The sequence below is a fragment of the Barbatula barbatula genome (assembly GCF_947034865.1).
Source record: "Barbatula barbatula genome assembly, chromosome: 9".
Lineage (NCBI taxonomy): Eukaryota > Metazoa > Chordata > Actinopteri > Cypriniformes > Nemacheilidae > Barbatula > Barbatula barbatula.
The window spans coordinates 665,397-689,792 of NC_136772.1; the positions used below are offsets into that span (position 1 = coordinate 665,397).

The following is a 24,396-nucleotide window of genomic DNA, read 5'->3' on the forward strand; positions in this document are numbered from 1 at the left end:
GTGAACCTGTTTCCATGCATCAGTTTTAATAGATGACGACTGATGTGAACAAGTGTTTTTGTGGGGCTTGATTCATTTATTTGTGTTTAAAGTTATTTTCTGTGGCGTGTTTGTTCTGTCAAAGTCGATTCTGTAGCCTGTGCACTAGTCTATGAAAGATTATCTGGTTTGTTGCTCTCGGAGGTTTATTTTGGTTAAACATTTATCCTGGTTTGTAGGTTACATACTGGAAACCTCTCAATGTCCATGTCAACAGACACAACATGATTATGTTAAACTTCAAGAAATAGCCTATAACCAGGAACTTATTTGAATCATTTAAGGCTGTGTTGAATATCATTTGATATGTTAAACTTACAAAAGCTCATATCATGTTCTCAACACACAGTGTTTCCAAACAGCTCCAGTGTACTGTACATGTGTTCATGTTTGAAGCCCCAGGGGAAGTGACATCATCATCATACATCCACGAACATTATGAGTTATGTGACTGGAGTCCTTACAAATATGGGTCAGAAGAGTATAGTTTGCTTCCGTATCATGTGTTTGTTTGCATTTGTTATCCGGGCGTATGGTAATCTGGTGGAAATGTTGAATGCAGTGACATTAAGCAAGATTTTGTTTTGTTTTAGGCTGCTGTGTTTCTGACGAAAGAAAGCTGATATGATCATAGTCAGTAACACTTTGCAATCAGATGTACTTGTTAACATCAGTAAATACATTAGCAAACTTGAACTAACAATGAATAATAAATAATCTTTCTTAAAGGGCCAGTTCACAATTCCTCTTTCATCTGTTTGTAAATTTCTATGCGACTCTTTTATCTGTAAAACACAACAGAAGATCTTTTAAGGAAACGGTGGTTTTGTATTCATACAATGGAAGTCAATGGAGTTCAGTGTTGTTTGATTATCATCATTCTTCTTAATATCTTCTCTTGAGTTCTGTACGAGGAAGAAACTCATGCGGGTTTGGAATGACATAAGACTGAGCAAATGATGGAAAACTATCCCTTTAATGTTATAAAATAACTATGTTAACGAACACGACCCTATTGATGTAAAGCGTGTTGGCGTTAGATTAAATTTTATTTTATTATTAATGTGAAACAGTTGGCCTTTTGTTTCCTGATGGCTTTGTGAAGCACTTTCTCAGCGGACGTGTCAGCAGCGATTACTGTACGTTCATTTATCTTCAAAGGCTGTCGGTAATGAACTTCATCTTTTCACACGTAATGAGTGAATGGAGAGAATTCAGCAGATTAATCCTGATGGACGGAGTCTGTCTGATCGCATCTGTCCCGTCACAAACAAAGCTTCAGTGTACTCGCTGCAGTTATGGCCAAAGCCTTCTGCTCCAATGAGCTGTCAAACCAATGAGAACGTTCACTATAATACACTTTATCTGTAAAACTCTTTGTGTGTTAATATGCCATTCATTTATATTTAAATGTATTCTAATTTCATTTAATCTTGTGGACAATTTCTAGAATGTTTGTCAGATCTTCATGTTCAGTTAAATTTTTTAATCTTCAGATTGAGGTTTGGTTGGTCATAAAGTCATATTAACCATTTGTGTGATGTTCAGGTCTGTGGGACACATTTATATTGGTTTACTAACAAAATCATGTTAAACACTTCAGATGCCTCAGACATTTATGCTTAAGCATGTTTTTCACCCAAATCATTGATTTTAAAAAGCACTTTTTCCGTAAATATAGACTATCAGACAGTCACATCTAAAGGACAAACATCGCTTGTATTGGCCTATACGGTTTGCTGTCTATGTTGCTTGTAATTGGAATGGACTAAATGTCTCTATTTGTTTTATTGCTGTATTGATCCGCCAGAACCTGTGAACATAAAAACATGGACACCGTACAAGGGTTAAAGAACTGTGACAGTATATCTTAAAGGTATATCTTAAAGTTGGCGTGTGCCATCATCGCAATAATTATGAAAATGGGTTAAGTAAGGGATAATCCACAGCTAGCCGTGCGTTAAAGGGTTTTAACACATGACGTGAAGGCCACCTGCTGCGAAGCCAGTGTTAAATCCTTTAATGCACGGCTAGCTGTGGATTATCCCGCTTATACCATGGTCATTTGCCAAGTTAAAGCTGTTGATGTTTACAGTGTAATTTTAGATCAAACCGGTGAAAATGACTTATTTATGTTATTTCGTCAAAGGTAATCAAACTGACAGGGGGCTACCCGTGAGTTAAAGGGTTTTTATGCACACCCTCCAGCCAATCAGAATCCAGTATTCAAACAGACCATGGTATAATGAAATAGGGATGCACCGATATGTACATTTTGGGCCGATAATCTTAACCGATAATATTTTTAACATTGGAAGTCGATAGCCGATATACAGTATCTAAATGTACTGTACTTTCACTGTGAGCAGCGTGCAGCTGAAGAAGTTTAATCAGAGGAAATAATTTTTTATTTATCGGCAATAATATATCTGCCTACGTTTTTATTATCAGCCGATACCGATAAGATTAAAAATGACCATTCATCGGCCGATTCCGATATGGCCGATAATTTATTGTGCATCACTAGTTTACAAGCCCTTTTATATCTGTGGTGGAAAGTCTATGTGTGTATATGTTATTGTGTTGGATTTTTTATATTAAATATAATTCTGCATAGACTCTAATTGCATAGGGTGTATATGGTTTTACATATATAATATCTATTCAAAGCATTTCCACCTGTATAGTTTCAACCTTTGAACATCAAAATGACTAGGAGCAGTACGACGCAAATCTTAACTTCTTAAGATTTTTTTCTTTTCATTTTTTAACCAAGGTGCTCAGTTTCACCCCACAATAATGAAGAATGCTTTTCTTATTTTCTTCTGTCTCTCATGTGTCTGTAGACGGCCAAACGGCTTCCCTGGATTTCGCTGACGTCGCCATTGTTTCACTGAAGATGGACACACTTGAGTCGGAGTTGACCTGCCCAATCTGTCTGGAGCTTTTTGAAGATCCTCTTCTGCTGCCGTGCGCTCACAGTCTGTGCTTCAACTGCGCTCACCGCATCCTGGTGTCCCACTGCACGTCGCTGGACGAGTCCCCCAAACCCTTCTCCGCGTTCCAGTGTCCCACCTGCCGCTATGTCATCACCCTCGACCAGCAGGGCCTAGACGGACTGAAGCGCAACGTCACTCTGCAGAACATCATCGACCGCTTCCAGAAGGCCTCACTGAGCGGACCCAACTCCCCGAACGAAACCCGCCGCTGCACCCCACAGCGCAACCTGGATGAGGGCACAGCCATGAGTTCACCGTGCGAGCCGGTCCAGTGTCAGTTCTGCGAGCAGGACCCGCCGCAGGACGCAGTAAAGACTTGTGTCACTTGCGAGGTGTCGTACTGTCAGGAATGTCTTCGGGCGACGCACCCAAACAAGAAGCCGTTCACGGGCCACCGGCTGACCGAGCCGGTACCGGACTCACGTCTCAGAGGTCTGGCCTGTCCCGATCACAGCGAGGAGAAGGTCAACATGTACTGCGTCACCGACGAGCAGCTCATCTGCTCTCTATGTAAGCTGGTGGGACATCACCGCGATCATAAAGTGTCGGCGTTAGGAGAGAGATTTGACAAGCTGAAGGTAAGAGACGCTTCGAGAGTTCAAATGACTTTACCACGGTAAGAGGGGCTGGAAAACGTCAATTACAGTAACGAGTTTCAGATAAGAATGACCTTCAAGGTTAATGGCAATCCCCCAAAATGTCCAGATGCATTACAGTAATAAGAGTTGAAACAAGAATAATGTCACGGTGAAAAAAATCATTATGGATTTATACAGGCTTTAGTTATTTCATGGTTTCAGCAGAATTTGGTTCTTTTTCTCTGGATTACGGGCTACAAAATGAAACCTGTGATATTAAAAGGTCTCATGCAGCAGAAAAAAATAATTTTTGTTTTGTCTTGTTTGTAAGTATAAAATATCAAAATAATCCTGTCAAGATATATTCACCTCAGAAGACCACTGACCAAAGATCATAAAAGAGAGCTGTACGATTATTTACGGAAAAACAAGAGCTGCTGGAGGCGGGACAAGTGGGGAAAGTGGGATGGAACTACAGCACGAGCACACAACACATCATCACATTAATCCCTTCGTGTTTTCTACATTACGCACGTTCACGCCGATTGCCAACAAAACACAGACCTATGACTTAGTTTGACTTATCGCGTGCAGTTCATGTCCGTCATCTTTTAGCGCTGGGACCACTCCATCTATCAGTTTCAGCGCAGATAATGGTGGTAAGCGGGCGGCTCTTTCTTTCGTCTTGCCGTGCTTTTCCAGAAGATTGGCCAATCAAACAAATAGGATCCCTTTGACGACACAGGGATCCAGAATTATAAAAAAACTTTCTGAAACAAGTTGGAGTTCTGGCGGTGGGTATGGAACACAGAAATGCTACGTCATATGTCCAACTAATTTTTTAACAAGTTGAGCATGTTAAGCATAAGGTTTTCTGACAGAAAAAAAGCTTTTCTGGCTAGACAGAAAATATAAAGTATGCTGGATTGTCAAGTCAACATAATATACAGTAAATGAATCTTACAGAGCGCTCAATCAAAGAACTGTGGTTGATTTGGGAGCACGCACACACGCTAAACGTGTTTTTCCTTTCTGTGAAAGCATAACATTTTAAAGACCAGACAATATGATCGAAAAATCATAGAGAAGGAGTGAAATAGGAAGCCAGGCGTTTTCCTCTGGCTGGACGGTGTGTTTAGTTCGGCACCTTTGGCTTGGAAAGACCCCTTTCCTTCCTGAGAGAATCAGAACGCTGGAAATGTCTGACATCACCGTCATCATTTCCAGCGATCAGATTACACACAGATGCTTTGTCAGACGTTTCAACTGTGAAAGCAGATTTTATTCACTTTCACTGCAGTGATATCATGAGATCTGCAATAGAAACCACTTGAATGAGTAAACATTAAACCATTTTAAAGACTGCCACACAAATGATGTTGAAAGTAGCATCAACACCTCCGGTTGTGTTTTCTGGATGTGGATGATCTCAGAGTTTCTCAGAGAATCTGATCTGTGCTAACAATAGGAGCTCTTGTTCTCTCTCCACTTCTCTTTGGCTTTTAACACCTGAACATGGACGATATAAATGATTTAGTTAAGAGGATAAAAGCCTCTATTTCAGTGCAGAACCAAGCACTTCAAACCTCATGAAATGGCTTTTTAAAATAGCCAATAGCCTGTAGTTTATGTGACAGATGAAAGTTTTTCCTCTTGTCAGTACTTTATAGGAGGGGGCGGGGCGTTATGTTTTATTAGACAGATATATGTGCAGTGCAGGATGATGTCATCACTGTTACTGGTCTGTTTTCCTGAAACTAAGAGTGGAGATTTATTAAAAAGCGTTTGTGTGCTTTAAAGATGCTTAAAGTTTTAAACTCAGACAGTTTCTGTGTAACTCGTGTTAATCTTGAGTACTTACAGAATAGTATCGCATCCTACAGAGTTTTTAGTTTGATCACGTTTATAAAAGACAGATACAGCTGTACGATTATTTCTGTGGGAGCACATCTGGGACCGCCGCTCCATCTATCAGTTTCAAACCAACTCCAAATCCAGCGTTATATCCACCGTTTATATAACATTCATCACCCAAATGCAGCGAACAAACAACACAGCTGAACTCATACGTCCAGTTTTTTGACAAGTTGACCATGTTAAGCATGAGCAGACATCACGTTTAACATTATAAAGAGGTCAGAATGCATGACACACCGTTGCACCACACCTTTAAGGTGTGCTTTTTGTTCCTCAATAACCTTTGTCCATAATCTTCATGTTTTCAAATGAAGAGGATTTTGTTTTACATGTTTTATTTGCATCCCAGCTACAAACATGGACAGTTTCATCTGAAAAATTAATCTGGGATGTATTTTGTGCCAAATCGCAGATCCAGCGGAGAACCTGATTTTCATCTCATCTTCTATTTATAGCATCCGCACACGTGCTGCGTGTTCACTGCGGTCGCTTATCAACGCGTGAACTCATACAGTCCTGTTTAACATGCGTGCGCTTTCATTTGATTTGACTACAAATAAATCATACTGCAAATCCTATTCACTGGCCAGATTATAAAAGATCTTTATGATTATTCTGGATTATTCTGAGCCATTTATTCCTTTGATAAAAATGTCAACAGCCTCATCACAGCATAATGCACATTTTGTCTTTATAGCTTGTAATATACAGTAGATATTCAGTATGTATTTGAAAATATCATAGATCTGGAATACTAGTCTATAGATTGCTGTTGGTCAAACAATACAATACTGTACACTGGGATCCAAAAGTCTGAGACAACAATGACGTTCTTGCCATTTGTATTTTTCGCATAAAGACGTTGATAGAAAATAAAGAGGAAATATTTATTTCATGGTTATTTCTAGGTCACTTATGAAATATGTGAGTTAGTGACGGACCGTGTTACGCAACTTCATACAAAAGATTTCCTCGGGTTCCACTGAAGCACAAAAGATGCTGTGTGGAAGATTCTCGAGTCACGCTGGAGATCACGGATCATCAGGTTTTCTTCTGCTGTCATTAAAGCAAAAGAGAGATGTACAAAATAAGGCATGTCCATATTTTTCTTAAAATTATTTGAATGAAAATAGCAGCATTTCTAATGGAGACACAAGCGGGAGATGGACTTAATCTGCTTTTATAATTCCTAATCCGACTCAGACTCCATATCGCCCTCCTCTCTCTGTGGGTTGAGCGCTGGAGGGCCGTGGGGTCTGTCACGTGACGTTTGATATAAGCATCAGTCTGGAAAATCTGTTCTTTGAACAGACGAGCTCAAGCCACCGGCCTCTTCAAACATCATGATGGATGTAGGATATTTTGTGTTTAGCTCTTCTGCAGGTGTGCTGTACTGACATTATAAAGTGATGTTTTGGTAATCTTGTGGGTTTGTTGCTTTTTTTTCAGCACATGTTGGATTCCAACCTCAGCAATCTGATCAAGAGAAACAATGAGCTGGAAAACCTGATGGGAAAGTTGATCCAGACGTGTCAACATGTGGAGGTAAAGCCACAGATTGCTGAATTTAAATATGAGTCGTGTCTTTTTGTGTTTGATATATTCTTTATAATTAATTGCTAAATGAAATTTTATATACTTCTATGTGATTAAATGAACCTTTGACAGCCTTCAGTTATATTACTTTATGGAACAATTATTTATTCCAGTTAAAACGGTAATAATAACTCAGTTTCATCACCATTTATTTATATATTGATTTTGAAAGAGACTAGGTACATTATTCAACATTAAAACAATATAACCAAGTTAACCGAAAGGGCTTATTTTCATTGGCAGTCAATTTGCCTGATGTTGAGCAGGAAACTAAAAGAAATAAGAAGACAAATAATAATAACATACATTAACAAATAACAGACACAAATTTGGAAAATAAACTGTTAAAAATATATTATTTCAGATTTTCTATATTTATAATATAAAATAATATAAGCAAGATTTATCTTTATTGTTATTTATTTCTCAACTTCTGTCTAAAATGTATTTGTCAAGTTCCCATAAGCAACTCAGTAAAATACCATTAACAGCACATGTACAATACACAAAGATCATAACACAAACAGAGTTTTTTATGATAAACAAAATCAATGATGTCATTACTGAACTCAGATAATATATGTGCATTTTTCATGCTAAATGTACCTGTTCATTAAATGATATAATCTGCAGTTTTGTTCTAGTCACTTAAGGTGATGTGTGCAGTCTTTTACTGCGGACGTACAGTATCAGACCTTATTATTTGATCACAGGGTTAGATATTGGGTAAATTGTTCATGTCATATGTCCCCATTTGTGTTATTTTCTTCATTCTTCGATTTGTTTTGATTTTAGCATAACGCATCTCATCAGGAGAATAAACTGGTAGAGGAGTGTGACATTCTCATAAACATCGTACAGCAGAGAAGACAAATTATCAGCACCAAGATACGAGAAGGAAAGGTACCGTATTATCTACCACTATTGCACATTATAATAAAATAAACACCAGGATACATATTCTATCATTTCAAATGTTATAGATACATGAAGAAATTAATTGTACACACATGTTGATATAAAGTGATTTCACTTGTCACATTGAGCGAGAGGGTTTGGTAATTAAGTTACGCCTGTTTAACACGGGACTTTAACGCTTGAGGGAGGGCGTGTCTGAAGCGTGGCCGGTGTGATCGTCATGGTGACAACCAATCAAATTGTTCTATGTTATTTGCATAAGGCGATCTGTTTGTCTGACGCCTGCGCTGGTGCTTGAAAAGTTGAGATGTTCAACTTCTTGCAGCGAGCAACGCCAGTGAAGCGACACTGACGGACCCACAATTCAGTTCAGCAACGCATGACGTCACCCATTCAAAGTAAATGAGAAGCGTTGTGAATGTACCGTACATGTTGAGTTATCCTGCGATAGGAACGAAACAAAGACTTTTAGAGTTGTGCTGAGAGGAAACACTGTTTCCTTCCTGACGGCATATCAATGTCAAAGGCCACTTATACTCCAGCGAAACACTTCACAGAATTTATGTCTCACATGATCTTAAAAACCTTTTTGATTCAAATGTGTTTGTCTAAATCGACTATTAATTACTATATAATAACTTACACATACTATAACTATAAAGAACGTAAGAAATGTTTCCGTTGGTATAAATTTCATTTCCATTAAAAAATATTGTGCTGTAATTGTGAGAGAAGATGTGATTTGTGAGTAGTTTGTCGTCTGCTATGTTTGTGAACTTGTGTTTATTTGCAGGTGGTGCGCTTGAGAAAGCTAGCTCAACAGATCGCTAACTGTAAACAGTTCTTGGAAAGATCATCATCTCTAATAACTCAAGCCGATCAGACTCTGAAAGAAACCGATCACGCGCGCTTCCTACAGACGGCCAAGAGCATCGCTGAGAGGTGTGGACTTCTGATGAAAACAACCCAACAACAGTTATTCTGTTTTATCATTGTTATAGTTGTGGCATAGACTATTTGAGTAAATTAAGAATGATTATAAAAAGCATGATCTTTGTAGTTATCCTGTGTGTATCCAAAATGTGATTGTAGAGTCTCCATGGCAACAGCATCCTCTCAGGTCCTGATACCGGAGATAAACCTGAACGACACGTTTGACGCATTCGCGCTGGACTTCTCCAGAGAGAAGAAGATGCTGGAGTGTCTGGATTATCTCACAGGTCGGACATGATCTGCATTATCTTCTCAAAGTTTATCATCACGGTAGTGCTGGTGACAGTTGTTTATTAATCTATTTTACAAACGGTACTGATGGAAGTCTGATTTCTGTGACGTTGATGCTCCATACGTCATGTCCACAATTTACCAAGATAAGAGCGAGCACAAGATCAAACCAAATAGTTTGGAATGCAGAAAATCATTTAGGATAACTTTGGTTAATCATCGCTCTAAGATCATCGGAGCAAAGCGTAGTAAACATTACACCAGATTTATAAGTGGAGCGCATCTCCAGACGCCTCTGATTCCCTCAGGATGTGGTGTCAATGATTATTAGCACGGCTCATGTCAATACGACGAAGCGGTGAAATGATTCAGACGGTGGGTTTGAGAAGGCAAAGTCACTGTGGTTTCTTTTACTTACAAAGCTTTTTTGTATTTCTTTTGGAGAACAGTTTAAACATGTGTCTTCCCTCCAACGCTTCTAGCTCGACTCTGTGTTACTGTGTTCTGAAACGTGCCCGACAGAAATTCCGTACGCACATAAATCATGTTCAGCGTGCAATGCAAGCGCTAAGATAATGTGTTTGTGTTCTTCAGATGTTTTAAGAAGCCTTGAGTCGTCCAGTTACATCACTGCCTGTCACTAAAACGTTTCTGGAATATTTATTTTGTCACAGCTCCAAACGCGCCCACCATCCGCGAGGAGCTCTGCACTGCGTCTCATGACACCATCACTGTCCACTGGACCTCAGAGGATGAATTCAGCATCGTATCATATGAGCTGCAGTACACCATCAGCACCGGCCAGGCCAACCTCCTCAGTAAGTCCACTGAGAGAGAATCCAGTTCCAGTCTGGACCCAAACTGATCCCTGAGAGAGAAATCAAATGCATTTGTGCCGCGATCAGATTAGAGGCCTAGTCTGACTAAAAACAAAAACATCTTCTCTGCAGTACCGTTTTAAACGCGTCGTCCGGTTCATTGAGCAGATTTATTGTAAATCTGGTTTGTGTGTTTAATGAATGTAGATGAGAGGACCGCTGAAGACACAAAGACTTACTGATTGAACAAGGTCACCACATACTTACAAGAATGCTGCAGTTCACCGATAAATGAAAATACACTTTAATATTTAATAACTCAAACAGTATGCTGTTTTTAGAGGAGAATTTTCTAATGTCATGTAAGAGCTTAAATGATCAATTATATTTATTCAAATATAAGGTTTTTTTGTAGCTCAATTGAGGGACGCGTTGCTTTAGAAACATAAGGGTTATATGTTAAATCCCCACATATGTTGATATTTAAAAAATATATATAAATTGTAGATTAAATATATAAATTGGATAAAAGTGTCTTTGGAAAAAATATTTCTATTTTATTCTATATAATAAATGATTACTAAAATATGTTGTGATGTTATACATTTAAAATCATATTATTGTTAAATGATTACAATTATTATTATAATTATCCTAAAATTATCAAAATGAATATTAACATTATTAAATCATGTTTTTTTCATCATCATTTTTAATACATTTATAAAATGTATCACATATTTTCAACATGCTTGCCACTTTAAAAATGTAGATGCATCCTTTTTTCCAGTGTTCCCAGTCCTACAATAAATAATGTTTATTTGTGGTGCTGCAGGTCTTTGTAACTCCATGGAGAGCTGGATGATCGTGCCCAACATCAAACAGAACCATTACACAGTTCACGGCCTGCAGAGCGGAACCAGATACATCTTCATCGTGAAAGCCATGAACCAGGCCGGGAGTCGCAGCAGCCCGCCCGGCAAACTCAAGACAAACAGTGAGTTCACTGTCCCGTCTGTCACATCTGAGCAGTCACCTGAAGAAGAGAAACACGTCTTTATTATCCCCAGACACTGTTAATGGATCTGTTTGTGAATGCAGGTCAGCCATTTAAACTGGACCCCAAGTCGGCACACAGGAAGTTAAAGGTGTCACATGACAATCTGACCGTCGAACGGGACGAGGCCTCGTCCATGAAGAGTCACGCACAAGACCGCTTCGGCAGCTCTGGGAACTATGGAGTCACTGGAAACGTCTACATCGACAGTGGACGTCACTACTGGGAGGTCCTGATCGGAGGAAGCACATGGTAAAATCATGCACTGTTTTTTTTTATTCTATAAAGTCAAATTCAATCTTAATCAGTTTAAAAATGCATGTACATGACAACACCCACTTCTCTAATTGGTCAAGGTTTGCTATTGGCATTGCCTACAAGTCAGCCCCCAAACACGGATGGGTGGGCAAAGATTCCACGTCGTGGGTGCTGGGTCGCTGCAACACCTCGTGGGCCGTGAGGCATAACGGCAAAGAGTTTCCGGTGGAGCCGTCTCCTCACATGCGTCGTCTGGGCGTTCTGCTGGACTACGACACCGGATCATTGGCTTTCTATGACGCCGCTGGCACGCAACACCTGCACACATTCGACATCGCCTTCTCTCAGCCCATCTGTCCCGTCTTCAGCGTGTGGAACAAGTGCTTGACCGTTCTCACGGGTCTGCCCATACCTGACCATCTGGAGGTCAGTGACCCTCAGGAATGAAGAGACGCGCCCTCACACCTGGAGTTAACATCAGTCAGTGCATCTCGAAGGACCGCCTACTCACCTGTCAATCAATCATTGCCCCGAAAACCACAAACAGTAGTGGATAAAAGTGACTTCATCTTTTTAGTGCTTTTAGAATAAAAGTAACGTAGGACTATGAGATAGTCTGAAATGCTTTTTTGTCAATGTTCGCTCTTGATCAGTGGATTTTTAATATAAACACATTCTTTATAAACTGGTCATGTGACACATGCAGATCTGAAGTCCAGTCAATGCTTCACAAATATTCACCTTTTAAAATGTCACACGTGTGGCTAGATTGACAATCAGTGACATTTTTATACGTTATGAATCCGCAGTCACACTGTGATGGATGTATTCATCTGAACTAAATCTCACGTGAGGTCTTTGACGTGCTGTAAATAATCTGATAGCAAAATCTGAGGTGTAAAAAGACTCCATAATCACTCCTGGTGTGAATCCAAGAAAATATCGTGTGCTTCACTTACATTCCAGAATCAAGCACCTTGAATCAAACCTTTGATGTCGTCTGAACAGAATTATTTATGTCATGCACCTTGTGTCACTTTATGTGCGCGTTTTAAAGGGTTTTTATTAGAACATCATAAACTGAGTACAAACAGATTCTTTGCAGTCCAACGAGTCATCTGCACTCTCCTCATTTATTTCAGTGTTTTCTCAATATTAGCATGAAACAAAGCGCTCTTGCTGAGACATCGGCTCTGTTCAGAATGGAACACTAACTTTACTGAATACTGGGTACTGTGTAATGCCTTTAGTTTTGTTTGATAAATGGAATGTGAAACAAAGCATTCTTGCACAAAAACATACTTTGCTAGTAGTAAAAAGTGATCCTGTGTAATGTTTCGCATATTAAAGTTTCTTAATATGTTTGTCTTAGCCATCCAATCAAGAAAAGAAATTGATCGCAGTTAATGTCACATGCAGAGTCAAGCACAATGCATTGTGGGGTCCAGAATTCCAAGCACTGTGCATTTTTGCAAATGTAAATGGTCGTCTGGATATTCTATGCATATATCAAATTTGCATATTGTGCACTATATAACCATACTGTTATACTTACTCTATATAACATAGTAGACAGTAGGTGTGTAGTGTCATGATGGTGTGCCATTCTGAACACAGCCATATATTGTATGTGCACTTTTTCTATCTAACCTTTGACCTAAGGAAACTCAGACATACTATTTGACCCTTTTTGTTTGGTTTAATTTTCATTGTTCCATTACATTGCTGTGCTTGTCATGACACATGGAATAAAAATGCCAAAGCCTGATTATGTATAAATGTCAGATCTGTGAAAATCTTCCCTTTGTCATCGAGATGTTTTATTGTCACAGATTTTTGCTGAATAGAGCTTTCACTCACAACTCGATAATATAAGAAATTCATTACTTTGTTAGAAATGATTCATAGGTTTTGCAGATTAAATAGCACATTTACTGCACTTTACGCATGAGCTCATAGATTTTCATTTCCTTTTAAAGTTCATTTCAAATGTGTTTTAAAGGTTTGTTTTAATGTCTCGTAATCCATTTTTATTTTCTGAATTGTGAATAATGCCCTGGTATTAAATAATAAAATAGTTTGTCCCATTATTTGTGATTGCTTGTCTCTAAATATAATGATTGTCAAACACAATAATGATGTCTTTTATAAATTAAGTTCCTTAAAAGGCAAAAGAAGCTTGTCATTGCAGCATCTCGAGATCTCTTTGGCAAAAACAGATTTATTTGTATTAAATAAAATGAAATGTTTTACTCATATTAGTGTCGTTTGTTTTGTTATTATTTGTTAGTGTAGTTTGACCTTTTTCGTTTGCGGGCCGCCATTTTTGTTAGTGAAACAATGGCACCACCCAGTGGTGATGTCACGCATATCATATCTCACTATGCGATCACATGACCTCGTAAAGAAACTAAACAAATTGTCCCTATTTATATATTTCTTCACAACACATCTTCTTTATATAGTCCGGCATAATACAAATCCAATTAAATCCAATTAAATATATATAACATATTATGACACGTTTGCTCTACTTCATACTTCCCTTTGCGTCGTTTGTAAAACCGCTTTGTTGATTGGTTGTCTCCGGCTCGACTCCGCCCAACCCGGAAGCAGCTTCTGTAGTGATGACGTCGAATGTTGTTGGCAATGATGGCGTCGTCCACAGAGCAGTGTCTCTCAGAGCTCACCGAGAAGGAAACTCGGGAGAAACTGTCTCACTGGGACTGTCGAACCGAACCGATGGCGCCGTTAACCGACAAACAGACGGACTCGATCCTCGAGATCCGCGCAGCCGCAGAAGAGTCTCCGATCCCGCCTGAGGTGAGTGAAGTGAGCTGTAGCTGCCGAGCTAACATCAGATGACTTGAATCAACACACACTCACAGAACACCGACTGTTTACTTCAACATCTCGAGCCTCGTCGAAGTGCTTTATAAACACCGTATGATCCTTAAAATCTCACATCATGTCGATGTCTTAACGTGCCACGTATGACATCAGATGTCTGATACTGTATGTAAACGACAACAACCTTTTATGAACAAAACCACACGAGCGTGTATTACTCTTACACTTGACACACTTTTGTTCAGCTGAACATCTTTTTACTCAAATAATTCATGTTAACTGTTCAAAATGTTATGAACGCATGCAGATTCAACTTCGTCTGTTCTTATTACATTACGTTGAATAAATATATAATAATAATAATAATAATACATTAATTATGAACAGTATATGATTGCCAGACTCATTTTGAAATAAAAAATAAATGACGCTTGTTTTTTTAAATGTGTTTGTTATTGACGTCACTACACTGCAATTTCAGTCACAACCTCACGAAACTCATTTAAAGGGACAGTCGCCTCAAAATGAAACTTCTGTCTTCGTTTACTCACCCCCAGTAAAACCTGTAAACGTTTCATTGTTTTGCTAAACACAAAGGAAGATATTTGGAAGAATGTGAGTAACCAAACCGCTCTCATCCCTCATTGAGAATTGTTGGGTGAACTGTCCCTTTAAGAAACTCACCGTTCAGCCCATTGCGACAGATCATCATCTGTGTTGGATGGCTTGAGATTGAAGATGGTTAATAGTGTTGTGATTGTGTCTTCAGCTGCCCATCGAGGACATCTGCAGTCTGACCTCTCGCTCCCTGCGGTCATCTTTCACCGCCACGCTCCCCGAGTCCACGGAGGAGGTTCTTCTGCACGGCTTTCAGATGCTGGACCTGCAGAACGAGAGGATCCAGACGGCACAACAGGTCTAACATTTGTGGATTTCGTCTAGTTGAGAGTTTCATTCTTCAAATTTAACATCAAGATGAATGTCATTTTGGGTGTTTAAATACTCTTCACAATCCCAACATGCTCAGTGCCGTTTTCAATGATTCACGTTCAATGTTTGTCGTGGCTTCAATTCAAACTACCACGACACCACGTTTATTACAACAACTGTTTTGGTTTAGTTTACAAAAACATTGTATGTGTTTAAGATGTGTGTTAACACGGAAACGGCGTTTTAGGGGACTGAAAACCACACTCACGGGTCTCAAAGTGCATCTTTTTGAATACGCCGCTGTTTTCGTTTCCATGTAAACTGCAAGACGGAACTTTCTGAAGATGATGACGTCATGCGAATGCACATTACGAGCACAGACGCGCGAGTAGGCTACAGCCAAAACAATATGGCGGCTTCCTGTACTGTGAGCTCTCTCTGGTGGACTATGTATTAACGCTTCACTAATAAGACCAGCGGAGACGCACGATTTACCTTCCCCAGACTTTAAACGCACATACACGTCAACCAGCACGTTTGCCTTATAGCTGTGTATGTGCTAAGGCACGTTCTGTTGCTTCACACAACAACATCGCCATCCACTGGCCTGGCGTGCATACTACAGCGTTTTTTTCTTGGATCCGATGTTTTTCATCGTGTAAACGCGGCCTAAGTTTGTGTGTTTAGTTGTATGTGATGAACGACGTTGTCTTGTGACTAATGACATAATCTGTTTGGCAGTTTTTCTCCTGGTTCTCAAAGCTCCAGGCCCATATGGATCAAGATGAAGCTGCTAAGTACAGGTGTGTTTTTGAGACGATTAACAACATAACACATTCATGTTTGTTGTAACCGTTTGCAGTGAACGTCAAATTGTGAATTGTGTTGTACCTGACAGGAAGACGCGGGACGTGTTGTACAGTTATCAGCAGCAGTGTGATGCGATCCTGACGGATGTGAACGTTGCTCTGGAGCATCTGGATTCTCTTCAGAAGCAGTATCTCTTTGTGTCCACTAAAACAGGAACGCTGCATGAGGCCTGTGAACAGCTGCTGAAGGAACAGGTACATTACCATCAAATGCTCAATATAAACATAACACAAACCTCTTCTGTCTTCCCAACATGCACTACAGTATCTGTGACCTTCACTTTTCACTGTCAAGAAATTGTTCGGATAAATGAAGTACACTTATGGGATTTCTCTCTCTCTGCCGTCTCAGTCAGAGCTGGTGGATCTGGCGAGCAGCATCCAAGAGAAAGTTTCATATTTTAATGAACTGGAGAATATAAACACGGTAAAGCTTTGCTACAGTATTGACAATCTGTTTGTCTGGTGCGACGTCTCTGTTCTAATCTCAGTTTCTTTCTCTGCAGAAACTGAATTCCCCGACGTTATCTGTGAACAGCGAGGGTTTTATTCCCATGCTTTCCAAGTTAGACGAATGTGTAGAATATGTTTCATCACATGTAAGCAAACATTTTCACACTTTGTACAATACACACGTGAAATTATTGAAATATCGCACATGTGCATGTGGCAATATGCATATCATGATGGTTTGCGATTAAATTATCTATTCGAAAAGTTCTGTATGGTCTAAGTTTTAGGTGGATGCTGATAGTATAGTATCTATCTGGCAAGCGGCTGTTAGTTGGGCATGATAGAAATATCGTATTGCATATCGAATATCGCATTATTTAGCATGCTATCGCATTTCACATTTTTCCTCAATATTGCACAGCCCTACATAACACTGTATATATATGGTATAACATTATAAACATATGGTTTTAGGTTGAGTCTGTGTGAAGTATTTCTTGCAGTAATGTATCTCCTGTAACATTATGCTCAACTCATCAGATGACCTGGCATTTCTCATCATGTTTTTTCAGCCCAGTTTTAAAGACTATCCAGTCTATCTGACCAAATTCAAGCAGTGCCTGTCTAAAGCCATGCATCTAATGAAGAGTCACACGGTCAACACCCTGCAGAATCTCACCGCTCAGCTCACAAAGAGGGTACGTCTCAATAACCGGAAGCTTTGCAGCTGTTTGTGTAGTGTGTTCATGTGTTGAATGTCATTTCGAACAGGACCCGCTGGGCGCTCCAAACGTAGACAATGCCTTCACTCTCTACTACGTGAAGTTCAGAGCCGCGGCACCTAAAGTCAAAGTGAGTTAACAGCACATTCTGTCATTGTTTACTCGCTCGGTGCTGGGATTTCTTCTGTAACACAACATCAGTTCACAGTGCTCAATAAAACATGTGTTGATGTGATATTTCTGAATGTTTCAGAGGCTGATCGAGCAGGTTGAGCAGCGTTCTGGAAAAATTACAGAGTGAGTGACGGAGGATCTTCAGCACATCATCAGATTGCTGTTGTTATACATCAGACGTCTGATTCTCAAACGTGTCTTTCAGGTACCAGCAGCTGTTGGATGAGATTCATCAGTGTTATCTGGACCAGCGAGAGGTTCTGCTGGGACCCAGTATAAACTCCACCATGACAGACCTGACCAGCCAGAACAACAAAGACCACTGCGCTCTGGTATGTCACGCTCTGTGCCACCTGACCAGTGATCCGTCACTAAACCCAGGGGTCAGACGTCTCCGCTGTGGTGGATTCAGTTCTTTAGGTTACACTAAGGCTGGGCATCGATTCTCATGTTCGTTTCGATCCGATTCACAAGCTCTCGATTGGAGTCAATGATAATAGATTTAATACAAATCCTATAGAACAGGGGTCGGCAAAAGGCGGCCTGTGGGCCAAAACTGGCCAATGATATCTGACCCGCGCCAGCAGCATTATTTTGATTATTTTGCCCGCAGTTGGTTCTGAAATAAATCCGTCACAATCATGTCTTTAGTGAATTTGCCTTCAAAATAAAAGTTAGAGAAAGTTAGAGAAGGTGCCATGCTTCGTCATACATATTTCTAAAAAGATCAGTAAACATCAGATTACAATGATGAATTAAGAAAGAAATGAAGAACCTTTATTTGAATAAGTCAATGGGGTCCAAGGACTGTTTGGTTAGAAGCAAATAAGTTTCTCTTGAGTTCATCAGAACAAAGACATTTAAACAGATGGTGTATAAACATTTATGGATGAACTGTCCCTTTAAGGGGTGTGAAACCTATTTTTAAACATAATATTGGAATGAAATTATTTTCATGACACCGAGTATCATTAATAATCCGCATATTTAAAAAATGAGTTTCTGTAAATGACACAGTGATGTTGTGGTCATGTCGTTGAGGTAACGTCTGATGTCGTAACAGGTTCGCAGTGGATGCTCGTTCATGGTTCACGTGTGTCAAGATGAGCAACAGCTTTACAACGAGTTCTTCTCTAAACCCACATCCAAACTAGAGTGAGTCCTGCAAACAACTTCAAGCTCAAATCAGAGATTTGGCAAAAATCTGGAATGTGTGTGTAAATGTTGACATGAGACTGATTTGTTCCAGTGACCTGCTGGAGAAACTCTGTTTGTCTCTGTATGATGTTCTGAGACCTCTGATCATTCACGTGGTTCATCTGGAGACGCTCTCTGAGCTCTGTGGGATCCTGAAGAACGAGATGTTGGAGGACCACGTCCAGAACAGCGGTACTTAAACCCGAAACACTCCACACGTGATCCGACCAAATGCATTTACAGTGAAGAAATCCCAAAAAGACTAGATTTAGATATCTGATTGGTGGTTTGTTTCAGTGGTCCAGCTGACAGCGTTTGATGCAGTGGTGAAACAGATGCTGGAGGACGTGCAGGAGCGTCTGGTGTACAGGACACACATCTACATACAGACAGACATCAACGGATACAATCCTGCACCTGGAGATCTGGCCTACCCTGACAAACTGGAGATGATGGAGGTGGGCGGATCATTATATAACGTCTCCAACGATGTTAAATGCCTGTGGATGAGTTGAGTTTGTGAGTGTTAATGTTCTTCTGTTGCAGAAAATCGCTCAGAGTCTGAAAGAGGAACAGATGAAGTTAACGTCCAACAGCTCTTTCTCTGACGTTCAGCTGGAGGACTCGGATAACAAGAAGCTTCTGGTCTCTGGTGTGTGAGACTGTGGAAGACTTGTTGCGTATCGTCTCTTTTATTTCTTATTGCTGAATGTTCACCTGTAGCTTGTTTGTCGTGTGTAGATCCTCGATTGCAGAGCACGGTTTCTCCAGCAGATCTGCATGGCATGTGGTATCCAACTGTGAGACGAACTCTAGTGTGTCTGTCCAAACTCTATCGCTGTATAGACGTGAGTATAATCACCTGTCATAAACATCTGAGCATGAATATGATCTGTCTGACAGCATGAACACTAGACTCCAAAACCACATTCGTGACAGCTTCTGTCGTCATTAAGTCACGGTAAAATGTTGCAAAATGTTCTCCCTACAAAGATAAATAATGTTTGTTTGTGTCCTGTAGAGGGCGGTGTTTCAGGGTCTGTCACAGGAAGCTCTGTCAGCCTGCATCCAATCCCTCCTCAAAGCTTCTGATGTCATCAAGAAGAACAAGGTGAAGTGCACATTTACTGCACAAATACACTCATTTATACTTACTGGCTTCATTTTGCTACTACATCACACAACTATGTGTATTTGGCGGGTCACTGAGATCATTAGTTAAATTCTTAGCTCATTTTTTAGGGCCACTTATAGTGTTAGTTTTAAAGTATTGATATAAGATATAGCTAATATTACTTAGACATGTGTACGTTTATATGTCAAATGTAAAACAGTGGTCTTGTGAGGCGTAACATTTTGTTCCTCTGTGTCGAAATAACAATGAATTGACAAATGAAAGAATATAACTAGCTAAGCTCCACCTCCATGTGTCGAATAATCTTAACCACACGTCACGTCGTGTTGCATTCTGGGTATCACGGCTCTTTTCTGTTGGCGAGTTCAGTTCAATGTTGTTCCGTTTGACTCTATTTATTCATATTTCCCCCTCTCTGATTTTCTTCACACCACTGTACGCAAAAGTAAGTTGAGAGTCGTTGTAAAGCAAAACAATCGATAGTAAACATCCTCCGAAGCATGCAAAGTGCCGTGACGTCGATTGACAAGCTCTATAGGAATGAAATAAAGACGTTTATAAACAGTGTGATTTTCAGTAAAATGGAGGTAAATCGGGTGTTATTCGTACATCGCCTGAAATGAAAACACTGGATGTTTTACTTTAAAAGAATCTTTCTGATGATGTTTTTGAGTAATACAAACTAAAGAGACTACATTAGCACCAATTGAAGAAAAGATAGTGATTGTAATCATCACACTGTGCTAACCATCACCGTTTAGTAAGTCATTTAACCGTATTCTGGTGAATGCGTGTGTGTTATTACACATGTAACAGACCATATTGCTGAATGTAAACAATGTGGGTCCAGAAACACTTCACCACTTTACTTTTGTTTGAACACTACACAAATGGTAGAACAAAACACAACCAGAACAGTTACAACTGATTGAAAATGTTATCTTTAAGACTTTATTATTTCTGTAAAATAGAAAACTGAAACAGGAATTGGTCCTGCGCCATCCATAGGCTTACACTTCATCCATGATAAACTTCTCAGCTTTTATTTGTACACATTTTTACCTTGTGTTAAACCATCTAAACACAACGCGGAAGCAGAAGTTTAAGGGTGTCGGGTCAGATGATGGGAACACGTTCACAGACGTGAATCATCTCCAGCAGGAGAGTAAATCTGTTAAACAGACGCTTGTGTTCCTCCACAGACTCAGATTGACGGACAGCTCTTTCTTATCAAACATCTGCTTATCATGCGAGAACAGATCGCGCCCTTTCACGCTGACTTCGCCATCAAAGAGATTTCTCTGGACCTGAAGAAGACCAGAGGTGCGTGAGCTCCACACTTCAGTCTTTTACTGACGGGATCAGATCATCACGACTGGAGATTTTACAGACAGAATCAGATTATGATCTGGAAAGCTTTACATAATATTTAGCATCCGTCCTTTTTGGAATAAATCATACTGTGATTTGTGTGTAATGTCACTGATGTAACACCAGATGGCAGAGTAACATTTCTGTTTTGCTTCATTCGCAGAGGCTGCTTTTAAGATGTTCAACCCCATGGCTATGCCCAAATTCTTCCATCTCAACAGTCATAACGCCATCCTTGAGTTTTTACTGGAGGTCATTAAAGCCTTTATTTATTCATCTGATTGAGTTTGATTCTCTCACCTGATTCCTGATGAATGATTCATTAGTCCGTTAATGATTCATGGTGTGTTAATGCTCTCTCCTCAGGGATCGCCTGAGATTAAAGAGCATTACATCGACTCAAAGAAGGATGTGGATCGACACCTGAAGTCTGGATGCGAGCAGTTCATCCAGCAGCGCACACAGATGTTTGTTGGCAGTCTGGAAGAGTTTCTCACCAAGGTGAAACACACACACACACACACAGATTCTCTACCTGAGGAACGACAAGAGTTAAACGCACTTATTTCAAAGCTGGTGTAGAGACAGATGAATCCGTTTCTGTATGTTCAGTGTGATGGTACTGTGTCTAGGGTCAGATGCAGTGCATCAATAAATAATGTACGTGCTCTTAAACCCGATCATGGTTCTACACTTCACAGGTGGACGCTCTGAGGTCGATGGCCGTTCAAGGAGGACCAACATACAATCTCTCCCAGCAGCCCTGGGCTCAACCCGGTGAGTCCTGATCACAAATGTGTTACGATCACAGATCAGTCGGCTTTGTTTTGTAAAACCGTGAAATGCCTGAGAGTTGTAACATTTCTGTTTTTTCTTGTAGCCAAAATTAATGACGTCGTGATGGCGACGTATAGGATACTGAAAAACAAGGTGCCCGAAACATTACAGAGCATGTCGTTATATCTGGCCAATAAAGACACGGAGTTTATCTTGTTCAAGCCGGTCAGGGTAAGTAACACTTCATGATTTCTGTGATGTCATCATCATGTGATGCAGAATAATGACGTGAACATTTCTACTCGATCTGTCAGAACAACATACAGCAGGTGTTTCAGCGACTGCATGCGTTACTGCAGGAGGAGTACAGCGGTGAGGACCTGCAGATCATCGCATGTCCTTCAATGGAACAGGTGCAGTTCTGCAAGTTATAATTTGCTAACTTTTCTTTTTTACTGACATCAGAAGTTCAAGGATGTGAAGTGATGTTAATAGCACATCCTATCTGCTAATGTTTTGTGTATTTAGCATGTGTTGACCAATCAGGGTTAAGTATTGTTGAAGTGCAGACAGTTCAATTAGTTTTTTCTTCTCATCATCCAGATACATTTGTTGTTGTCTGTGAAGTAGCCCTGGACTGTCAAGTTCATCCGTCCTTGGACTCGCGCTGGGAGACGAGCTCATTGTGTCGGCCTCGTCCTAAACTTCCAAGAAGGTTTATGAGACACACGAGTCATTGACTTTTCTCACCAAAGACAGTGTGCTGCCCATTCGAGGCCTGGAGAGTTTCAAGATCCTTGATGCTTATTTTCTTGGGTTGTGGTTTTGGTACTGAATCAACTTGTACAGATGTTAATGATATGAGGGCAGGAGAGATCTCAGCTGATGGTGATGTGCTGGTGTTCGTCTTTACATTCACCGCTACGAGCAGAAGCAGACTTCAACCGTGGTGTGATGTCACACAAACAGGAGGCTTGTGGAAGGTTTAAAGAATAGATCTTGACATGAGTTACTGTATGTGTGATTCTCTTTAAAGGTAAGGATGTGCAGGATATATTTATTATGATTATGAATAGGAATAGTTTACTCCCAAAACATTTTTGTCATTCCAAACCTCACACATCAGATAACAGCTTGCGCTATATTCCATACACGTAATAGTTTTGTGAGAGGAAAAGTCCTTTACTTCCCTCTGAAAAATCATCAGTGTTTGGTTATAAATGGCTCATTGGTACCGGGAAAAGACCTACAGTTGTATTTTGTGTCTCACGTGACTCTTTCGAAGACTTACCTTACATGCTTTTATAGTGTTTGTTTTGTCTTTATGGATCCTAATAGACGTTGTGATGTTTTCTTTTTATAGATTTTAGCGAAAACAAAAGCAGCGTTGGGTTTGGAATGACGGGTGTAAATATTGACAGGGTAAACTTTTCCTTTCTTTTCCCTGTATGCACTAGAAACATCAGGCAAATAGATTTCTTCATTTTTCTCTTGATCATGGGACATTTGGATATCTTGGGAGTTTAACCGTTGATAGTTTTCTCAGGACAAACGTCTTTATAACTGCATATCATAACACGGAAGAAGATTGGGGAAGAATTGTCAAGTTTCATATATAATTCGCTTTCTGTCTGGCATGAATGATGCTTTTCTATTTTGTACCCGACTGAATGTGATCCCTTCATGTAAATACTTTACTGACCTGAACTCAAGTAAAAAGCTTAAGTTTTATTACGTTCTGCTTCATGTCTTCCATTGTGGTTTCTGAAACACACACACACACCTCTCAAGCATTAATATCAGAAACTGAAAACGCTGATTTGGAAGTGAGATTTGAGCCGGTCGTCACATGCGACAGAATCAAACAGCCTTGATAAAATGCGCTCTTTTAAAGGTTTCATTAGAATGCTGCATGCGGAGCCGATATAAATCTTTTCTATCTCATTATGGAATGGCATTTTTCTTCCATAACCACTCCGCTGTCTGACTTTTCATCCAAAGAAAAAGAACAGCAACAACAGAACAAAAATAACACACGCTTCTGATGTTGATGTTTGCAATAGTATAGTAAAATATAAGTATATAATATAAATAATTAATAGTATAGTGAGAAAATAACTGCGTCTCATTCTTAAATAGACAAAGAACAACAAAAACAAGGATTTCATGTGAAGGGTCTTTAATTTCATCATGTGTCTCATGAAGGCTTGTCTGATGTGAATCCACAAGAGAATGTTTATATTAATTGTGTTCTTTATTAAAACGGGTTATAGGTTTAAAGAAACACACAGTACGTAATAAAGTTTGGGATTGACTTCATCTCACATTGTTTGCGCTGCAGGTATAAACGATGCTCTGATTTCAATCTTGAGTTTCACCTCATAGACCGGATACAGATGTCAGAATATTCTTGGCCTGAAACTCACAGCAGCTCATGCAGTTTTTTTGCTCTTCTGAAAATCTACAAATCTATTTTTCTGCACTTGATGAACAGAATTTTATTTTGCAGATCAG

General features: G+C 39.8%; 2 protein-coding genes across 4 annotated transcripts in view; both read left to right on the top strand.

The window, feature by feature from the left end:
• mid1 (midline 1) overlaps nt 1–13,659 on the top strand; it is a 22,745-nt gene extending 9,086 nt beyond the window's left edge. For all 3 annotated transcript variants that reach the window (XM_079465053.1, XM_079465054.1, XM_079465055.1), the window contains exons 2-10: nt 2,886–3,616; nt 6,983–7,078; nt 7,925–8,032; nt 8,841–8,989; nt 9,140–9,267; nt 9,946–10,089; nt 10,925–11,086; nt 11,191–11,398; nt 11,503–13,659. In XM_079465053.1, the coding sequence (XP_079321179.1) occupies nt 2,939–3,616; nt 6,983–7,078; nt 7,925–8,032; nt 8,841–8,989; nt 9,140–9,267; nt 9,946–10,089; nt 10,925–11,086; nt 11,191–11,398; nt 11,503–11,851 (2,022 nt within the window). In that variant the 5' untranslated portion in view covers nt 2,886–2,938 and the 3' untranslated portion in view covers nt 11,852–13,659. The remainder of the gene's footprint in view (nt 1–2,885; nt 3,617–6,982; nt 7,079–7,924; nt 8,033–8,840; nt 8,990–9,139; nt 9,268–9,945; nt 10,090–10,924; nt 11,087–11,190; nt 11,399–11,502) is intronic.
• A 366-nt stretch (nt 13,660–14,025) lies between these two features.
• Nucleotides 14,026–23,623, top strand: cog3 (component of oligomeric golgi complex 3). Its single transcript, XM_079464564.1, has 23 exons — nt 14,026–14,227; nt 15,024–15,170; nt 15,926–15,987; nt 16,083–16,248; nt 16,406–16,480; nt 16,560–16,652; nt 17,079–17,204; nt 17,278–17,358; nt 17,482–17,525; nt 17,608–17,734; nt 18,466–18,557; nt 18,652–18,791; nt 18,897–19,057; nt 19,146–19,251; nt 19,341–19,447; nt 19,621–19,710; nt 20,937–21,057; nt 21,269–21,357; nt 21,472–21,606; nt 21,807–21,882; nt 21,986–22,113; nt 22,197–22,295; nt 22,486–23,623. The coding sequence occupies exons 1-23, from the start codon at nt 14,042–14,044 to the stop codon at nt 22,510–22,512; spliced, it is 2,478 nt and encodes an 825-aa protein (XP_079320690.1). The 5' UTR covers nt 14,026–14,041; the 3' UTR covers nt 22,513–23,623.
• The last annotated feature ends 773 nt before the right edge of the window (nt 23,624–24,396 follow it).

Excerpts from the sequence above, each read along its gene's own strand:
- cog3 (XM_079464564.1), top strand. The coding sequence starts at position 14,042 with ATGTTGTTGGCAATGATGGCGTCGTCCACAGAGCAGTGTCTCTCAGAG. Across the intron at positions 14,228-15,023 it reads AGTCTCCGATCCCGCCTGAG|CTGCCCATCGAGGACATCTG; the intron begins GTGAGTGAAGTG and ends TTGTGTCTTCAG. Across the intron at positions 22,296-22,485 it reads CATGTCCTTCAATGGAACAG|ATACATTTGTTGTTGTCTGT; the intron begins GTGCAGTTCTGC and ends CTCATCATCCAG.